The sequence below is a fragment of the Protomyctophum parallelum genome, assembly GCF_964188405.1.
Source record: "Protomyctophum parallelum genome assembly, chromosome: 21".
NCBI classification, from domain to species: Eukaryota; Metazoa; Chordata; class Actinopteri; order Myctophiformes; family Myctophidae; genus Protomyctophum; species Protomyctophum parallelum.
The window spans coordinates 3,025,016-3,046,775 of record NC_139713.1 but is presented as its reverse complement, the minus strand read 5'-3'; the positions used below and the strand labels follow the sequence as shown (position 1 = coordinate 3,046,775).

General features: G+C 42.8%; 2 protein-coding genes across 2 annotated transcripts in view; both read left to right on the top strand.

Moving 5' to 3' along the window:
- The window catches only part of LOC310878701 (uncharacterized protein), a 43,505-nt gene that overhangs the window by 12,931 nt on the left and 8,814 nt on the right, over positions 1-21,760 (top strand). The gene's annotated exons all lie outside the window — the stretch shown is intronic.
- LOC310878672 (uncharacterized protein) overlaps positions 4,768-21,760 on the top strand; it is an 18,199-nt gene continuing 1,206 nt past the window's right edge. Inside the window, exons 1-3 of the mRNA XM_083793040.1 lie at positions 4,768-4,841; positions 7,801-7,901; positions 9,907-10,047. Of these exons, the coding sequence (XP_083649166.1) occupies positions 7,820-7,901; positions 9,907-10,047 (223 nt within the window). The 5' untranslated portion in view covers positions 4,768-4,841; positions 7,801-7,819. The remainder of the gene's footprint in view (positions 4,842-7,800; positions 7,902-9,906; positions 10,048-21,760) is intronic.

Here is a 21,760-nt window from a genome sequence, read left to right as displayed (position 1 = left end):
TAATACAAGCCACATGTTTTAGAAGAGTATACTGTTATTATTTATATATACTGTTATTATTTATATATACTGTTATTCCTGCAGTAGAAATCTCTCTCCAGCTAGACCTCGCCTCCAAGCTATAGACTAATACAAGCCACATGTTTTAGAAGAGTATACTGTTATTATTTATATATACTGTTATTATTTATATATACTGTTATTCCTGCAGTAGAAATCTCTCTCCAGCTAGACCTCGCCTCCAAGCTATAGACTAATACAAGCCACATGTTTTAGAAGAGTATACTGTTATTATACCATAACACACATCATTTTCTCTTCTTTTTTGGGGGGGTCACTGTGTCTCTCACTGCAGCCATCCTTTACATGAATGCCTACAAAAGGATGAAGACGAGCCCGCTGCGCTAGAGGGAGACCAACCACACCAGACCCTCCACCAACCTAGTCCCCATATATGGGGGACAAGGGGAGACCAACCTAGTCCCCATATATGGGGGACAAGGGGAGACCAACCTAGTCCCCATATATGGGGGACAAGGGGAGAGCAACGGACTTGAACTCATGCTTCCTTCATGCCTGAGTGTCCATGTCGCTCCTTTACACCTGACAGGGGGGAGTTTCCCTGGTTGGACGTAGCGCGTGGAAGGAACACGTTATTCAACCAGCATTCTCAAGGATATTTCTAGTCATATTTGTGATGAATTTGAATAGTTAGTAGTTATGTATTTTGTATATGGTATGCTATATACTGTACACTAAAGTGTATTGACAATTATGCAGTTGGCATGTCTCATTGTTTTTGGTTTTTCAGTTATTGGTTTTCGTTTGTGTTTTTTTTGCCAACCCCCCCAAAAAAAAACATAAACTCAAGCTTACAACACTTAAAGGACAACTTTAGTTTTTTACAACCAAGGTTCATGTTTTAGGTTGGAGAAACTAAAAGGTGAGTGTTAATTTTCTTTCATTTGCTGCTTTCTTTCGTTTTAGGGATTTTAGCTCTTTTTGAAAGGGGGGTGGGGGCATTCGAGCATGGGGCTAAATATGTATTTTTTGACAAAATGTTATGGCGATTTCTTTTTTTATTATTTACTATAGTCCTAATAAACCCCAGGAAATTACATCTGACCACAGAAGATCACAGGATCTACTGAATGTGAAGGTAGCCTACTGTGGGAAGGCTTATACTGTGTGTATAGGCTCAATATGTCAGTTTGTCACATTCAATAGATCCTGTGATCTTTTGTGGCCAGATGTAATTTCTTGGTGTCTAGTAGGGCTATAGTAAATAATAAAAAAATAAATCGCCATAACAAATTGTAAAGAAATACATATTTAGCCCCATGCTCGAATGCCCCCGCCCCCCCTGTCAAAAATGGCGAAAATCCCTAAAATGAAAGAAAGCAGCAAATGAAAGAAAATTAAGATTCACCTTTTAGTTTCTCTAATAACAACATAAAACATGAACCTTGGTTGAAAAAAACTAAAGTTGTCCTTTAACATACAGTAGCAATGCGTTGTGAGATTGTAGATCTGCTATTTTCAGCAAATATTCCCCCATGAATAAGGATGTTAGGATCCAAGTGGTTCATAATATAGTTTACAACTGTAAAATATAGAATGGAAATTAAAGCACAGAAAACGTCCACTGAAATGTGACCTTCTTTTCATTGACTAAATGTGTCTGGCAGAATGCTATAATCATTATAATGCAAGGAAAATACAAGCATAACTTGACTTATTTTGTTGGATATGTGCACATTACACAAGTTAAGAATTTTTTGTACCCTACTTTTGTTAGTTTCATACTGTGTGTGTGTGTGTGTGTGTGTGTGTGTGTGTGTGTGTGTGTGTGTGTGTGTGTGTGTGTGTGTGTGTGTGTGTGTGTGTGTGTGTGTGTGTGTGTGTGTGTGTGTGTGAGTGAGAAATGCTTCCTGCTAAACATTTACATTCAAAGTAGCCGCAGTAAAATAACAATCTACGTTGTAGAGCACCTTTCATGACATAAAATACAGCTCAAAGTGCTTTACAGAGCAATGGATAAAAAATAAGTATAAAGCAATGAAAATAAATCTAAATAATAGCAGAGAATAAGGCAATACAGTAAGGCAATACAGTACTGCACATGAATAACAAGGATTTTAAAAGCTCAACTAAAAGCAAGTGCTTTAAATAACTAATAAGTCTACAGAGGCTGCCTGTCTGTCGAAGGTATAGACAGTCTGAGTTTGTTCCACGCCGTCGGCCCGTAGAAGCATAAAGCTGCTTCACTGTGTTTAGTTTCCATTTCTTTAGGCACATGGAGCAGGCCAGCAGTGGAATATGAATACTCTGGCCATGAGTGTGTTAACTTCCACATTCCAGCAATGCAGAAATAATCGTGAGGGCGTCATAAATGACGTGCAGGGGAACCTTCGTCACTGGCATTCCCATGGTCCCATGAAGACACTACAGTAGGACCTTCATCACTGGCATTCCCATGGTCCCATGAAGACTACAGTATAGGAACCTTCATCACTGGCATTCCCATGGTCCCATGAAGACACTACAGTAGAACCTTCATCACTGGCATTCCCATGGTCCCATGAAGACGCTACAGTAGAACCTTCATCACTGGCATTCCCATGGTCCCATGAAGACTACAGTATAGGAACCTTCATCACTGGCATTCCCATGGTCCCATGAAGACACTACAGTAGAACCTTCATCACTGGCATTCCCATGGTCCCATGAAGACGCTACAGTAGAACCTTCATCACTGGCATTCCCATGGTCCCATGAAGACACTACAGTAGAACCTTCATCACTGGCATTCCCATGGTCCCATGAAGACACTACAGTAGAACCTTCATCACTGGCATTCCCATGGTCCCATGAAGACACTACAGTAGAACCTTCATCACTGGCATTCCCATGGTCCCATGAAGACTACAGTATAGGAACCTTCATCACTGGCATTCCCATGGTCCCATGAAGACTACAGTATAGGAACCTTCACCACTGGCATTCCCATGGTCCCATGAAGACACTACAGTAGAACCTTCATCACTGGCATTCCCATGGTCCCATGAAGACTACAGTATAGGAACCTTCATCACTGGCATTCCCATGGTCCCATGAAGACTACAGTATAGGAACCTTCATCACTGGCATTCCCATGGTCCCATGAAGACTACAGTAGGACCTTCGTCACTGGCATTCCCATGGTCCCATGAAGACTACAGTATAGGAACCTTCACCACTGGCATTCCCATGGTCCCATGAAGACACTACAGTAGAACCTTCATCACTGGCATTCCCATGGTCCCATGAAGACTACAGTATAGGAACCTTCATCACTGGCATTCCCATGGTCCCATGAAGACTACAGTATAGGAACCTTCATCACTGGCATTCCCATGGTCCCATGAAGACTACAGTATAGGAACCTTCACCACTGGCATTCCCATGGTCCCATGAAGACACTACAGTAGAACCTTCATCACTGGCATTCCCATGGTCCCATGAAGACACTACAGTAGAACCTTCATCACTGGCATTCCCATGGTCCCATGAAGACACTACAGTAGGAACCTTCATCACTGGCATTCCCATGGTCCCATGAAGACACTACAGTAGAACCTTCATCACTGCCATTCCCATGGTCCCATGAAGACTACAGTATAGGAACCTTCACCACTGGCATTCCCATGGTCCCATGAAGACTACAGTAGAACCTTCATCACTGGCATTCCCATGGTCCCATGAAGACACTACAGTAGGAACCTTCATCACTGCCATTCCCATGGTCCCATGAAGACACTACAGTAGGAACCTTCATCACTGGCATTCCCATGGTCCCATGAAGACACTCTCCGGGGAACCTGATTTGACAGACACGTCAATGACATGCAAGTGATGGCCGCTGCACTGTGGGCTGGACTATAGCGCCGTTTAGATGAGAGAGTTACGACATGGGCCCGTTCCCTTCATGGGGCCAGTCCGATGGCGTACATGAACCACGTTTAGATGAGAGAGTTAGGACAACTATAGCGTTCCCTTCATGGGGCCAGTCCGATGGCGTACATGAACCACGTTTAGATGAGAGAGTTAGGACAACTATAGCGTTCCCTTCATGGGGCCAGTCCGATGGCGTACATGAACCACGTTTAGATGAGAGAGTTAGGACAACTATAGCGTTCCCTTCATGGGGCCAGTCCGATGGCGTACATGAACCACGTGAGAGAGTTAGGACATGGGCCCGTTCCCTTCATGGGGCCAGTCCGATGGCCCGTTCCCTTCATGGGGCCAGTCCGATGGCCCGTTCCCTTCATGGGGCCAGTCCGATGGCCCGTTCCCTTCATGGGGCCAGTCCAACTATAGCGTTCCCTTCATGGGGCCAGTCCGATGGCGTACATGAACCACGTGAGCCGGGCTGTTTTCTGCCCCCTCAATGACGGCACTCTCTGGGCTGGACTACAGCCAACACGGGGACTCTGGACTCCTGGATCGCTGCCCTCCCTCCCTCCCTCCCTCCCTCCCTCCCTCCCTCCCTCCCTCCCAGTATCCAACATCAGGGGGTATATTCCAGTGATAATGGCACGTCTGTCTCTGACCTGACTATGCCTCTTCTGTTGTTGCAACAACTGAAGCTTTGTTTGGCGAGGGACCTCTCTCTCTCTCTCTCTCTCTCTCTCTCTCTCTCTCTCTGTCTCTCTCTCTCTCTCTCTCTCTGTCTCTCTCTCTCTCTCTCTCTCTCTCTCTCTCTCTCTCTCTCTCTCTCTCTCTCTTGGACGTCAGAAGCGTGTCGTGCGGCGGCTGCAGAATAATCGAGACGAGGCCCAGCAGGCTCCGGTTCTGTAACGGTACGGTTGCAACTATTGTGTGTGTGTGTGTGTGTGTGTGTGTGTGTGTGTGTGTGTGTGTGTGTGTGTGTGTGTGTGTGTGTGTGTGTGTGTGTGTGTGTGTGTGTGTGTGTGTGTCATTTCACGGAAATCGCACGGCGTGTTCACGACTTTAGGCATTTTGTTCAACACGGACCCAATAATCCGGCAAACTTTGAAAGGCAATCTTATGGCCAATGGGGACGGAATATGGGGATCACATGACTATAGAGAAAGTGCACATTCCGATTTGCGTGATGTGTGGATAAAATGTGCACGAGTAATGTCAAAGAAATGTGTTTTGGAAAAATCGGTGGCGCTATAACAGGCAGTTGACTCAAAATAATTGACTCAAAATCGGTGGCGCTATAACAGGCAGTTGACTCAAAATAATTGACTCAAAATCGGTGGCGCTATAACAGGCAGTTGACTCAAAATAATTGACTCAAAACCGGTGGCGCTATAACAGGCAGTTGACTCAAAATAATTTACTCAAAACCGGTGGCGCTATAACAGGCAGTTGACTCAAAATAATTGACTCAAAATCGGTGGCGCTATAACAGGCAGTTGACTCAAAATAATTGACTCAAAACCGGTGGCGCTATAACAGGCAGTTGACTCAAAATAATTTACTCAAAACCGGTGGCGCTATAACAGGCAGTTGACTCAAAATAATTGACTCAAAATCGGAGGCGCTATAACAGGCAGTTGACTCCAAATAATTGACTCAAAATCGGTGGCGCTATAACAGGCAGTTGACTCAAAATAATTGACTCAAAACCGGAGGCGCTATAACAGGCAGTTGACTCAAAATAATTGACTCAAAACCGGAGGCGCTATAACAGGCAGTTGACTCAAAATAATTGACTCAAAATCGGAGGCGCTATAACAGGCAGTTGACTCAAAATAATTGACTCAAAATCGGAGGCGCTATAACAGGCAGTTGTGGGAAGATTGGGGCAGAGGTCCGTCGCTGGCATCAAGGGAGTGTGTGTGTGTGTGTGTGTGTGTGTGTGTGTGTGTGTGTGTGTGTGTGTGTGTGTGTGTGTGTGTGTGTGTGTGTGTGTGTGTGTGTGTGTGTGTGTGTGTGTGTGTGTGTGTGTGTGTGTGTGTGTGTGTGTGTGTGTGTGTGTGTGTGTGTGTGTGTGTGTGCGTGCAGTTTGGCATCGACCGGGCCAACGGTGCCGGAGATTAGCTGGTGACAGACAGACAGACAGACAGACAGACAGACCGACGGACGGACAGAGTGCAAAACAAACTCTCCCAGTGCCTTGGGCTGGTTGAGACAATAATGTGTGAAGGGATAGCTGGAGAGAGTTACTGACCCTTAATTCCCCCCATGGTTGGTCCGCTCATGTGTTAACATTTGTTGTTGTTTTTGTTTATACTGGGTGTGGTGAGGCCATGTTGTATGTGTTTGATATTTAAGTTTGTCTTATTGGCTGGCTCTGTGTAGTATGTTGGTTTCAAAATGACATCTTTGTTTACTGAGATTCATTTGAAGATCAATACGTATAAGTTATGAGACAATACAATCGATATGTCAGTGTTCAGTTGTAGTCGAATAGTTTGGTACCTTTTGTCTTCTGAGGCAAGCGCTGCACACATATGCTGTATTATCAACACAGTATAGGAATTGTAGTAGATTAATTTACTATAGTGTATGACATTGACTGCACAGTAGTCATGTGGAGCCTCACTGAGCTTTAGATGTCTGTCTTGTTTTGTATGTAATGCTTGCTGTGGGATAGATGAGGCAGCGGTGGCCGAACGGTTTGCGGAGCGGTCTTGATATCGGAAGGTCGCTAGTTCGTATCCCCGGACCGGCACGTTATAAATTACCACCGCTGAAGTGCCCTTGAGCAAGGCATTGAACCCCTACCATGAAATGTTTCTATGAGCAGGGCCTGGCTGTAAACAAGTTCTTGAGCTTAGTCCAGTTACCCTGGGTAAACATAGTACCTTTCCTTTCCTTAGTCCAGTTACCCTGGGTAAACATAGTACCTTTCCTTTCCTTAGTCCAGTTACCCTGGGTAAACATAGTACCTTTCCTTTCCTTAGTCCAGTTACCCTGGGTAAACATAGTACCTTTCCTTTCCTTAGTCCAGTTACCCTGGGTAAACATAGTACCTTTCCTTTCCTTAGTCCAGTTACCCTGGGTAAACATAGTACCTTTCCTTTCCTTAGTCCAGTTACCCTGGGTAAACATAGTACCTTTCCTTTCCTTAGTCCAGTTACCCTGGGTAAACATAGTACCTTTCCTTTCCTTAGTCCAGTTACCCTGGGTAAACATAGTACCTTTCCTTTCCTTAGTCCAGTTACCCTGCAGGGTAAACATAGTACCTTTCCTTTCCTTAGTCCAGTTACCCTGGGTAAACATAGTACCTTTCCTTTCCTTAGTCCAGTTACCCTGCAGGGTAAACTTAGTACCTTTCCTTTCCTTAGTCCAGTTACCCTGCAGGGTAAACATAGTACCTTTCCTTTCCTTTCATAGATCACAATCACTTGATGTGTTCAAAAACTGTGTCTGTGTGGAGTTTGCATGTTCTCCCCGTGTCCCCAAGGGTAGGTAACCCTCACAAAAACATGCAGTAATCCTGGTCTCTAAACTGCCTCCCCCTGGCCAGCCGGGGCGCCTGATGGAGGGGAAAGGAACTGGTTGGAATAACGTGTTCCTTCCACGCGCTACGTCCAACCAGGGAAACTCCCCCCTGTCAGGTGTAAAGGAGCAACTTGGACACTCAGGCATGAAGGAAGCATGAGTTCAAGTCCGTTGCTCTCCCCAGGTTGGTGGAGGGTGTGTAGAGCCCAGGATCACATTAGATAATTGACACAGGGGTGAAAAATGGGTTACAAAATCGTGGGATAAAAAAAAAAAAAAACTGTGTCTATAACTCTATATGCTTTAACTATCTGTTAATCCACCCTGTATCTCCTGTAGCTCTCCGTCTCAACCCAAGATGTACAAATGTGTGGTGGGTGGTCTACTCTGTGCCGTCGCCGGAGCAATCCTGATTCTCCCCGTGGCGTTCAGTCAAATCCGTAAGTACTGTGCACGCGTCGCGCACGTACATAACATAGTTTAGACCCGCCATTAAGTTACATGATGCTATAGTTCCTGTCGAACCTCCCACGGGGCAGCACACCTAAACCAAACCTTAACCCTCTCCCAACCCTTAACACACCCCTCGCCAACCTTAATCCGGTCGTCTTAACGCACCCCTCGCCAACCTTAATCCGGTCGTTTTAACACATACCCCTCACCAACCTTTATCCGGTCGTTTTAACGCACCCCTCACCAACCTTTATCCGGTCGTTTTAACGCACCCCTCACCAACCTTAATCCGGTCGTTTTAACGCACCCCTCGCCAACCTTAACCCGGTCGTTTTAACGCACCCCTCACCAACCTTAATCTGGTCGTTTTAACGCACCCCTCACCAACCTTAATCCGGTCGTTTTAACGCACCCCTCACCAACCTTAATCCGGTCGTTTAACGCACCCCTCACCAACCTTAATCCGGTCGTTTTAACGCACCCCTCACCAACCTTAATCCGGTCGTTTTAACGCACCCCTCACCAACCTTAATCCGGTCGTTTTAACGCACCCCTCACCAACCTTAATCCGGTCGTTTTAACGCACCCCTCACCAACCTTAATCCGGTCGTTTTAACGCACCCCTCACCAACCTTAATCCGGTCGTTTTAAAGCACCCCTCACCAACCTTAATCCGGTCGTCTTAACGCACCCCTCACCAACCTTAATCCGGTCGTCTTAACGCACCCCTCACCAACCTTAATCCGGTCGTCTTAACGCACCCCTCACCAACCTAAATCCGGTCGTTTTAACACACCCCTCACCAACCTAAATCCGGTCGTTTTAACGCACCCCTCACCAACCTTAATCTGGTCGTTTTAACGCACCCCTCACCAACCTTAATCCGGTCTAACCAAAGGCTAAGGCATACATTGTCAAGTGAATATTTACCCACAGGTTAATATCGCATTACTGTCCTATTATTGCTACAATTCCAAACACGCAAACATAACCTGCTTTAATTAGTTCAGATATCAGTAGCTTAATGACTAGTATTATTACATCTGTATTCATTGTCTTTTTCGTGTCCAATGTATTTGTATTTAAGTTCATTAAGGTAACATAAGTATAACTAAATGCATTTGAGATGAAATAAAAACGTTATACCTTTTCAGGATTCCAGTTAAAAAATAGCCAACATTAGCAGATCTATGAAAGCTCGGCTATTTTCTCCGCTACTTTTGTGTGACATAAAATGATGAAGTAGTAGGGCATTATTAATTTACGGAAAAACGTAAAATACGGTTTCTGCCAGACAGTATAATTATGCAATGTGGCAAGTGCTTCTCTGCTGCTGTTTTACATTTCTGTCGAACTAAACTAATCAGTCAATCAGTCAGTCAGTCAGTCAGTCAGTCAGTCCGCCCATCCATCCATCCATCCATCCACAAGGGCAGCGGTGACCGAACGGTTTGCGGAGCGGTCTTGATATCGGAAGGTCGCTAGTTCGTATCCCCGGACCGGCACGTTAAAATGACCACCGCTGAAGTTCCCTTGGACAAGGCATTGAACCCCTACCATGAAATGTTCTATGAGCAGGGCCTGGCTGTAAACAAGTTCTTGAGCTTAGTCCAGTTACCCTGGGTAAACATAGTACCTTTCCTTTCCTTAGTCCAGTTACCCTGGGTAAACATAGTACCTTTCCTTTCCTTAGTCCAGTTACCCTGGGTAAACATAGTACCTTTCCTTTCCTTAGTCCAGTTACCCTGGGTAAACATAGTACCTTTCCTTTCCTTAGTCCAGTTACCCTGGGTAAACATAGTACCTTTCCTTTCCTTTGTCCAGTTACCCTGGGTAAACATAGTACCTTTCCTTTCCTTAGTCCAGTTACCCTGGGTAAACATAGTACCTTTCCTTTCCTTAGTCCAGTTACCCTGGGTAAACATAGTACCTTTCCTTTCCTTAGTCCAGTTACCCTGGGTAAACATAGTACATGTCCGTCTCCTCCACCAGCAACAATGGAGCACGATGCCAGCTTCATCGTCCCGTTACTGACGGGGATCAACCTGCTGGGCATCATCGTTGGGGTGTCGTGCTGTCATTCCTGCCAGGGGATCAACCTGTTGGCTGCAGGGATTCTGTTCTTTGGTTCCGGTGAGTCTTACTGTACACACACACACACACACGCACACACACACACACACACACACACACACACACACACACACACACACACACACACACACACGCACACGCACACGCACACGCACACGCACACACACACGCGCACACACGCGCGCATATTCACAGCAAAATCCTTAGTGAGCGTGTCCAATATAGGCCACTTCATAGTCCAGTTTTAGATGATAAAGGTGACCACCACCGTGGTAAAAAAACAAGAGGGATGTGTTTGGGTGAGCGGTGAGTTGCTTATACCACCGCGGCTCAGTGACGTCATGTTGTGAGTCTGAGTTTCCGCCGTATAGTCTGAAAACTCACCTCTGCAAGTTCAGACTCCGTCTCAGCCCGCAGCACTTGCCCTATAGCCTCGACGACCTATTGCAGGAGTACTATGCAATAGATAATTTATGTAGACATATAGATAATGGTAAATGGAAAATGGTGCATTTATATAGCGCCTTTATCCAAGATAAAGAGATTGTGCATTACATTCACCCATTCATACACCGATGGCAGCGGAAACCATGCAAGGCACCAACTAGCACATCGGGAGCAATTAGGGGTTCAGTGTCTTGCTCAAGGACACTTCGACAGTTACTCTGGGGGAGCCCGGGTTCGAACTGGCAACCTTACGGTTACCATCCAGGCACTCTACCCCTGAGCCACCGCCGTGGTCTGAAAACTCACCTCTTCAGACACCTACAGTAAGCCTGCAGCACTTCATGCAAGACAGTATAATCACTGTCAGTGTAATCACTGTCAGTGTAATCACTGTCAGTGTAATCACTGTCCGTGTAATCACTGTCAGTGTAATCACTGTCAGTGTAATCACTGTCAGTGTAATCACTGTCAGTGTAATCTCTGTCAGTGTAATCACTGTCAGTGTAATCACTGTCAGTGTAATCACTGTCAGTGTAATCACTGTCAGTATAATCACTGTCAGTGTAATCACTGTCAGTGTAATCACTGTCAGTGTAATCACTGTCAGTGTAATCACTGTCAGTGTAATCACTGTCAGTATAATCACTGTCAGTGTAATCACTGTCAGTGTAATCACTGTCAGTGTAATCACTGTCAGTGTAATCACTGTCAGTATAATCACTGTCAGTGTAATCACTGTCAGTATAATCACTGTCAGTGTAATCACTGTCAGTGTAATCACTGTCAGTGTAATCACTGTCAGTGTAATCACTGTCAGTGTAATCACTGTCAGTGTAATCACTGTCAGTGTAATCACTGTCAGTGTAATCTCTGTCAGTGTAATCACTGTCAGTGTAATCACTGTCAGTGTAATCACTGTCAGTGTAATCACTGTCAGTATAATCACTGTCAGTGTAATCACTGTCAGTGTAATCACTGTCAGTATAATCACTGTCAGTATAATCACTGTCAGTGTAATCACTGTCAGTGTAATCACTGTCAGTGTAATCTCTGTCAGTGTAATCACTGTCAGTGTAATCACTGTCAGTGTAATCACTGTCAGTGTAATCACTGTCAGTGTAATCACTGTCAGTATAATCACTGTCAGTGTAATCACTGTCAGTGTAATCTCTGTCAGTGTAATCACTGTCAGTGTAATATCTGTCAGTGTAATCTGTCAGTGTAATCACTGTCAGTGTAATCACTGTCAGTGTAATATCTGTCAGTGTAATCTGTCAGTGTAATCTCTGTCAGTGTAATCTCTGTCAGTGTAATCACAGTCAGTATAATCACTGTCAGTATAATCACTGTCAGTATAATCACTGTCAGTATAATCACTGTCAGTGTAATCACTGTCAGTGTAATCTCTGTCAGTGTAATCACTGTCAGTATAATCACTGTCAGTATAATCACTGTCAGTATAATCACTGTCAGTATAATCACTGTCAGTGTAATCTCTGTCAGTGTAATCACTGTCAGTGTAATCACTGTCAGTGTAATCACAGTCAGTGTAATCACAGTCAGTGTAATCACAGTCAGTGTAATCACAGTCAGTGTAATCACAGTCAGTGTAATCACAGTCAGTGTAATCTCTGTCAGTGTAATCACTGTCAGTGTAATCACTGTCAGTGTAATCTCTGTCAGTGTAATCACTGTCAGTGTAATCACAGTCAGTGTAATCACAGTCAGTGTAATCACTGTCAGTGTAATCACAGTCAGTATAATCACAGTCAGTATAATCACTATCAGTATAATCACTGTCAGTATAATCACTGTCAGTATAATCACTGTCAGTATAATCACTGTCAGTATAATCACTGTCAGTATAATCACTGTCAGTGTAATCACAGTCAGTGTAATCACAGTCAGTATAATCACTGTCAGTATAATCACTGTCAGTGTAATCACAGTCAGTGTAATCTCTGTCAGTGTAATCACTGTCAGTGTAATCACTGTCAGTGTAATCACTGTCAGTGTAATCACTGTCAGTGTAATCTCTGTCAGTGTAATCACTGTCAGTGTAATCACTGTCAGTGTAATCTCTGTCAGTGTAATCACTGTCAGTGTAATCACAGTCAGTGTAATCTCTGTCAGTGTAATCACTGTCAGTGTAATCACAGTCAGTGTAATCACTGTCAGTGTAATCACAGTCAGTGTAATCTCTGTCAGTGTAATCACTGTCAGTGTAATCTCTGTCAGTGTAATCTCTGTCAGTGTAATCACTGTCAGTGTAATCTCTGTCAGTGTAATCACAGTCAGTGTAATCACAGTCAGTGTAATCACAGTCAGTGTAATCACAGTCAGTGTAATCACAGTCAGTGTAATCTCTGTCAGTGTAATCACTGTCAGTGTAATCACTGTCAGTGTAATCTCTGTCAGTGTAATCACTGTCAGTGTAATCACTGTCAGTGTAATCTCTGTCAGTGTAATCACTGTCAGTGTAATCACTGTCAGTGTAATCACTGTCAGTGTAATCTCTGTCAGTGTAATCACTGTCAGTGTAATCTCTGTCAGTGTAATCTCTGTCAGTGTAATCACTGTCAGTGTAATCTCTGTCAGTGTAATCTCTGTCAGTGTAATCACTGTCAGTGTAATCACTGTCAGTGTAATCTCTGTCAGTGTAATCTCTGTCAGTGTAATCACTGTCAGTGTAATCTCTGTCAGTGTAATCACTGTCAGTGTAATCTCTGTCAGTGTAATCTCTGTCAGTGTAATCACTGTCAGTGTAATCTCTGTCAGTGTAATCACTGTCAGTGTAATCACTGTCAGTGTAATCACTGTCAGTGTAATCTCTGTCAGTGTAATCACTGTCAGTGTAATCTCTGTCAGTGTAATCACTGTCAGTGTAATCACTGTCAGTGTAATCACTGTCAGTGTAATCACAGTCAGTGTAATCACAGTCAGTGTAATCACAGTCAGTGTAATCACAGTCAGTGTAATCACAGTCAGTGTAATCACAGTCAGTGTAATCACAGTCAGTGTAATCACTGTCAGTGTAATCACTGTCAGTGTAATCACTGTCAGTGTAATCACAGTCAGTGTAATCACTGTCAGTGTAATCACTGTCAGTGTAATCTCTGTCAGTGTAATCACTGTCAGTGTAATCACAGTCAGTGTAATCACAGTCAGTGTAATCTCTGTCAGTGTAATCTCTGTCAGTGTAATCACTGTCAGTGTAATCACTGTCAGTGTAATCACTGTCAGTGTAATCACTGTCAGTGTAATCTCTGTCAGTGTAATCACTGTCAGTGTAATCTCTGTCAGTGTAATCACAGTCAGTGTAATCACAGTCAGTGTAATCACTGTCAGTGTAATCTCTGTCAGTGTAATCACTGTCAGTGTAATCACTGTCAGTGTAATCACAGTCAGTGTAATCACTGTCAGTGTAATCACTGTCAGTGTAATCACTGTCAGTGTAATCTCTGTCAGTGTAATCACTGTCAGTGTAATCACTGTCAGTGTAATCTCTGTCAGTGTAATCACTGTCAGTGTAATCTCTGTCAGTGTAATCACTGTCAGTGTAATCACTGTCAGTGTAATCACTGTCAGTGTAATCACTGTCAGTGTAATCACTGTCAGTGTAATCACTGTCAGTGTAATCTCTGTCAGTGTAATCACTGTCAGTGTAATCACTGTCAGTGTAATCACTGTCAGTGTAATCACTGTCAGTGTAATCTCTGTCAGTGTAATCACTGTCAGTGTAATCACTGTCAGTGTAATCACTGTCAGTGTAATCACTGTCAGTGTAATCACTGTCAGTGTAATCACTGTCAGTGTAATCACTGTCAGTGTAATCTCTGTCAGTGTAATCACTGTCAGTGTAATCACTGTCAGTGTAATCACTGTCAGTGTAATCTCTGTCAGTGTAATCACTGTCAGTGTAATCTCTGTCAGTGTAATCACTGTCAGTGTAATCACTGTCAGTGTAATCTCTGTCAGTGTAATCTCTGTCAGTGTAATCACTGTCAGTGTAATCTCTGTCAGTGTAATCACTGTCAGTGTAATCTCTGTCAGTGTAATCACTGTCAGTGTAATCTCTGTCAGTGTAATCACTGTCAGTGTAATCACTGTCAGTGTAATCACTGTCAGTGTAATCACTGTCAGTGTAATCTCTGTCAGTGTAATCACTGTCAGTGTAATCACTGTCAGTGTAATCACTGTCAGTGTAATCTCTGTCAGTGTAATCTCTGTCAGTGTAATCACTGTCAGTGTAATCTCTGTCAGTGTAATCACTGTCAGTGTAATCTCTGTCAGTGTAATCACTGTCAGTGTAATCTCTGTCAGTGTAATCACTGTCAGTGTAATCTCTGTCAGTGTAATCACTGTCAGTGTAATCTCTGTCAGTGTAATCTCTGTCAGTGTAATCACTGTCAGTGTAATCACTGTCAGTGTAATCTCTGTCAGTGTAATCTCTGTCAGTGTAATCTCTGTCAGTGTAATCACTGTCAGTGTAATCTCTGTCAGTGTAATCACTGTCAGTGTAATCACTGTCAGTGTAATCTCTGTCAGTGTAATCTCTGTCAGTGTAATCTCTGTCAGTGTAATCTCTGTCAGTGTAATCACTGTCAGTGTAATCACTGTCAGTGTAATCACTGTCAGTGTAATCACTGTCAGTGTAATCTCTGTCAGTGTAATCTCTGTCAGTGTAATCTCTGTCAGTGTAATCACAGTCAGTGTAATCACAGTCAGTGTAATCACAGTCAGTGTAATCTCTGTCAGTGTAATCTCTGTCAGTGTAATCACTGTCAGTGTAATCTCTGTCAGTGTAATCTCTGTCAGTGTAATCACAGTCAGTGTAATCACAGTCAGTGTAATCACAGTCAGTGTAATCTCTGTCAGTGTAATCTCTGTCAGTGTAATCTCTGTCAGTGTAATCACTGTCAGTGTAATCTCTGTCAGTGTAATCACTGTCAGTGTAATCACTGTCAGTGTAATCACTGTCAGTGTAATCACTGTCAGTGTAATCACTGTCAGTGTAATCTCTGTCAGTGTAATCACTGTCAGTGTAATCACTGTCAGTGTAATCTCTGTCAGTGTAATCTCTGTCAGTGTAATCTCTGTCAGTGTAATCTCTGTCAGTGTAATCTCTGTCAGTGTAATCTCTGTCAGTGTAATCTCTGTCAGTGTAATCACTGTCAGTGTAATCACTGTCAGTGTAATCTCTGTCAGTGTAATCTCTGTCAGTGTAATCACTGTCAGTGTAATCACTGTCAGTGTAATCACTGTCAGTGTAATCACAGTCAGTGTAATCACAGTCAGTGTAATCACAGTCAGTGTAATCACTGTCAGTGTAATCACTGTCAGTGTAATCACTGTCAGTGTAATCACTGTCAGTGTAATCACTGTCAGTGTAATCACAGTCAGTGTAATCACAGTCAGTGTAATCACAGTCAGTGTAATCACAGTCAGTGTAATCACAGTCAGTGTAATCACAGTCAGTGTAATCACTGTCAGTGTAATCACTGTCAGTGTAATCACTGTCAGTGTAATCACTGTCAGTGTAATCACTGTCAGTGTAATCTCTGTCAGTGTAATCACTGTCAGTGTAATCACTGTCAGTGTAATCTCTGTCAGTGTAATCACTGTCAGTGTAATCTCTGTCAGTGTAATCACTGTCAGTGTAATCACTGTCAGTGTAATCACTGTCAGTGTAATCACTGTCAGTGTAATCACTGTCAGTGTAATCACTGTCAGTGTAATCACTGTCAGTGTAATCACTGTCAGTGTAATCACTGTCAGTGTAATCACTGTCAGTGTAATCTCTGTCAGTGTAATCACTGTCAGTGTAATCACTGTCAGTGTAATCTCTGTCAGTGTAATCACTGTCAGTGTAATCACAGTCAGTGTAATCACAGTCAGTGTAATCACAGTCAGTGTAATCACAGTCAGTGTAATCACTGTCAGTGTAATCACTGTCAGTGTAATCACTGTCAGTGTAATCACTGTCAGTGTAATCACAGTCAGTGTAATCACAGTCAGTGTAATCACAGTCAGTGTAATCACAGTCAGTGTAATCACAGTCAGTGTAATCACAGTCAGTGTAATCACTGTCAGTGTAATCACTGTCAGTGTAATCACTGTCAGTGTAATCACAGTCAGTGTAATCACAGTCAGTGTAATCACTGTCAGTGTAATCACTGTCAGTGTAATCACAGTCAGTGTAATCACAGTCAGTGTAATCACAGTCAGTGTAATCACAGTCAGTGTAATCACAGTCAGTGTAATCACAGTCAGTGTAATCACAGTCAGTGTAATCACAGTCAGTGTAATCACAGTCAGTGTAATCACAGTCAGTGTAATCACAGTCAGTGTAATCACAGTCAGTGTAATCACAGTCAGTGTAATCACTGTCAGTGTAATCACTGTCAGTGTAATCACTGTCAGTGTAATCACTGTCAGTGTAATCACTGTCAGTGTAATCACTGTCAGTGTAATCACTGTCAGTGTAATCACTGTCAGTGTAATCACTGTCAGTGTAATCACTGTCAGTAGTGTAATCACTGTCAGTAGTGTAATCACTGTCAGTAGTGTAATCACTGTCAGTGTAATCACTGTCAGTGTAATCACAGTCAGTGTAATCACAGTCAGTGTAATCACAGTCAGTGTAATCACTGTCAGTGTAATCACTGTCAGTGTAATCACTGTCAGTGTAATCACAGTCAGTGTAATCACTGTCAGTGTAATCACTGTCAGTGTAATCTCTGTCAGTGTAATCTCTGTCAGTGTAATCTCTGTCAGTGTAATCACTGTCAGTGTAATCACTGTCAGTGTAATCACTGTCAGTAGTGTAATCACTGTCAGTAGTGTAATCACTGTCAGTAGTGTAATCACTGTCAGTGTAATCACTGTCAGTGTAATCTCTGTCAGTGTAATCACTGTCAGTGTAATCACTGTCAGTGTAATCACTGTCAGTGTAATCACTGTCAGTGTAATCACTGTCAGTGTAATCACTGTCAGTGTAATCACTGTCAGTGTAATCACTGTCAGTGTAATCACTGTCAGTGTAATCACTGTCAGTGTAATCACTGTCAGTGTAATCACTGTCAGTGTAATCACTGTCAGTGTAATCACTGTCAGTGTAATCACTGTCAGTGTAATCACTGTCAGTAGTGTAATCACTGTCAGTAGTGTAATCACTGTCAGTAGTGTAATCACTGTCAGTGTAATCACAGTCAGTGTAATCACAGTCAGTGTAATCACAGTCAGTGTAATCACAGTCAGTGTAATCACTGTCAGTGTAATCACAGTCAGTGTAATCACAGTCAGTGTAATCACAGTCAGTGTAATCACTGTCAGTGTAATCACTGTCAGTGTAATCACTGTCAGTGTAATCTCTGTCAGTGTAATCTCTGTCAGTGTAATCTCTGTCAGTGTAATCTCTGTCAGTGTAATCACTGTCAGTGTAATCACTGTCAGTGTAATCACTGTCAGTAGTGTAATCACTGTCAGTAGTGTAATCACTGTCAGTGTAATCTCTGTCAGTGTAATCTCTGTCAGTGTAATCACTGTCAGTGTAATCACTGTCAGTGTAATCACTGTCAGTGTAATCACAGTCAGTGTAATCACAGTCAGTGTAATCACAGTCAGTGTAATCACTGTCAGTGTAATCACTGTCAGTGTAATCACTGTCAGTGTAATCACAGTCAGTGTAATCACAGTCAGTGTAATCACAGTCAGTGTAATCACAGTCAGTGTAATCACTGTCAGTGTAATCACTGTCAGTGTAATCACTGTCAGTGTAATCACTGTCAGTGTAATCTCTGTCAGTGTAATCTCTGTCAGTGTAATCACTGTCAGTGTAATCACTGTCAGTGTAATCACTGTCAGTGTAATCACTGTCAGTGTAATCACTGTCAGTGTAATCACTGTCAGTGTAATCACTGTCAGTGTAATCACTGTCAGTGTAATCACAGTCAGTGTAATCACAGTCAGTGTAATCACAGTCAGTGTAATCACAGTCAGTGTAATCACAGTCAGTGTAATCACAGTCAGTGTAATCACTGTCAGTGTAATCACTGTCAGTGTAATCACAGTCAGTGTAATCACAGTCAGTGTAATCACAGTCAGTGTAATCTCTGTCAGTGTAATCTCTGTCAGTGTAATCTCTGTCAGTGTAATCACTGTCAGTGTAATCACTGTCAGTAGTGTAATCACTGTCAGTAGTGTAATCACTGTCAGTGTAATCACTGTCAGTGTAATCACTGTCAGTGTAATCACTGTCAGTGTAATCACTGTCAGTGTAATCACAGTCAGTGTAATCACAGTCAGTGTAATCACTGTCAGTGTAATCACTGTCAGTGTAATCACAGTCAGTGTAATCACAGTCAGTGTAATCACAGTCAGTGTAATCACAGTCAGTGTAATCACAGTCAGTGTAATCACAGTCAGTGTAATCACTGTCAGTGTAATCACTGTCAGTGTAATCACTGTCAGTGTAATCACAGTCAGTGTAATCACAGTCAGTGTAATCACAGTCAGTGTAATCACAGTCAGTGTAATCACTGTCAGTGTAATCACTGTCAGTGTAATCACTGTCAGTGTAATCACTGTCAGTGTAATCACTGTCAGTGTAATCACTGTCAGTGTAATCACTGTCAGTGTAATCACTGTCAGTGTAATCACAGTCAGTGTAATCACAGTCAGTGTAATCACAGTCAGTGTAATCACAGTCAGTGTAATCACAGTCAGTGTAATCACAGTCAGTGTAATCACAGTCAGTGTAATCACAGTCAGTGTAATCACAGTCAGTGTAATCACAGTCAGTGTAATCACTGTCAGTGTAATCACTGTCAGTGTAATCACTGTCAGTGTAATCACTGTCAGTGTAATCACTGTCAGTGTAATCACTGTCAGTGTAATCACTGTCAGTGTAATCACTGTCAGTGTAATCACTGTCAGTGTAATCACTGTCAGTGTAATCACAGTCAGTGTAATCACAGTCAGTGTAATCACAGTCAGTGTAATCACAGTCAGTGTAATCACAGTCAGTGTAATCACTGTCAGTGTAATCACTGTCAGTGTAATCACTGTCAGTGTAATCACTGTCAGTGTAATCACTGTCAGTGTAATCACTGTCAGTGTAATCACTGTCAGTGTAATCACTGTCAGTGTAATCACTGTCAGTGTAATCACTGTCAGTGTAATCACTGTCAGTGTAATCACAGTCAGTGTAATCACAGTCAGTGTAATCACAGTCAGTGTAATCACAGTCAGTGTAATCACAGTCAGTGTAATCACAGTCAGTGTAATCACAGTCAGTGTAATCACAGTCAGTGTAATCACAGTCAGTGTAATCACAGTCAGTGTAATCACAGTCAGTGTAATCACAGTCAGTGTAATCACAGTCAGTGTAATCACAGTCAGTGTAATCACAGTCAGTGTAATCACTGTCAGTGTAATCACTGTCAGTGTAATCACTGTCAGTGTAATCACTGTCAGTGTAATCACTGTCAGTGTAATCACTGTCAGTGTAATCACTGTCAGTGTAATCACTGTCAGTGTAATCACTGTCAGTGTAATCACTGTCAGTGTAATCACTGTCAGTGTAATCACTGTCAGTGTAATCACTGTCAGTGTAATCACAGTCAGTGTAATCACAGTCAGTGTAATCACAGTCAGTGTAATCACAGTCAGTGTAATCACAGTCAGTGTAATCACAGTCAGTGTAATCACAGTCAGTGTAATCACAGTCAGTGTAATCACAGTCAGTGTAATCACAGTCAGTGTAATCACAGTCAGTGTAATCACAGTCAGTGTAATCACTGTCAGTGTAATCACTGTCAGTGTAATCACTGTCAGTGTAATCACTGTCAGTGTAATCACTGTCAGTGTAATCACTGTCAGTGTAATCACTGTCAGTGTAATCACTGTCAGTGTAATCACTGTCAGTGTAATCACTGTCAGTGTAATCACTGTCAGTGTAATCACTGTCAGTGTAATCACTGTCAGTGTAATCACTGTCAGTGTAATCACTGTCAGTGTAATCACTGTCAGTGTAATCACTGTCAGTGTAATCACTGTCAGTGTAATCACTGTCAGTGTAATCACTGTCAGTGTAATCACTGTCAGTGTAATCACAGTCAGTGTAATCACTGTCAGTGTAATCACTGTCAGTGTAATCACTGTCAGTGTAATCACTGTCAGTGTAATCACTGTCAGTGTAATCACTGTCAGTGTAATCACTGTCAGTGTAATCACTGTCAGTGTAATCACAGTCAGTGTAATCACTGTCAGTGTAATCACTGTCAGTGTAATCACTGTCAGTGTAATCACTGTCAGTGTAATCACTGTCAGTGTAATCACTGTCAGTGTAATCACTGTCAGTGTAATCACTGTCAGTGTAATCACTGTCAGTGTAATCACTGTCAGTGTAATCACTGTCAGTGTAATCACAGTCAGTGTAATCACAGTCAGTGTAATCACAGTCAGTGTAATCACTGTCAGTGTAATCACTGTCAGTGTAATCACTGTCAGTGTAATCACTGTCAGTGTAATCACTGTCAGTGTAATCACAGTCAGTGTAATCACTGTCAGTGTAATCACTGTCAGTGTAATCACTGTCAGTGTAATCACTGTCAGTGTAATCACTGTCAGTGTAATCACTGTCAGTGTAATCACTGTCAGTGTAATCACAGTCAGTGTAATCACAGTCAGTGTAATCACAGTCAGTGTAATCACAGTCAGTGTAATCACAGTCAGTGTAATCACAGTCAGTGTAATCACAGTCAGTATAATCAGCACTTGCCTCGACGGCCTTGCAGGAGTATGCAGAGGCGAAGATTGTGCAATTTATAGCATATTAGCTAGACATGGCTGTCTATGTCTATGGAGGTCCTCGACGCACGTCCCACTGGGAGGAGACCCCGGGCCAGACCAAGGCGCATTTGGAGGAAACACATGGACTCACTGGCCTTGGAACGTCTCGGGATCCCCCCCAGGAGGAAGAAGTCACTAATGTTGCTCTGGAGAGGGAAGTCTGGGAGCTCTCTGGTGGAGTCTGTTGCCCCCGTGACCCGGCTACGGATAAGCGGTTGAAGATGGATGGATGGATGGATGGCACTTTATAATGTATCATACTCATAGTTTCATTCTACAGAGATTCTACTGTTAGACGGATGATGATAGGTTGTTATCTTGCTTATCATCCTTAATTGATGACTATTTATATGTATGTGATGTATTACCTTGTGTTGTTCTTGCTTACTGTAAATGTCTCTGGATTAAGAGCGTCTGCTAAATGTAAAAAGTGCACTATGAATAACAATGT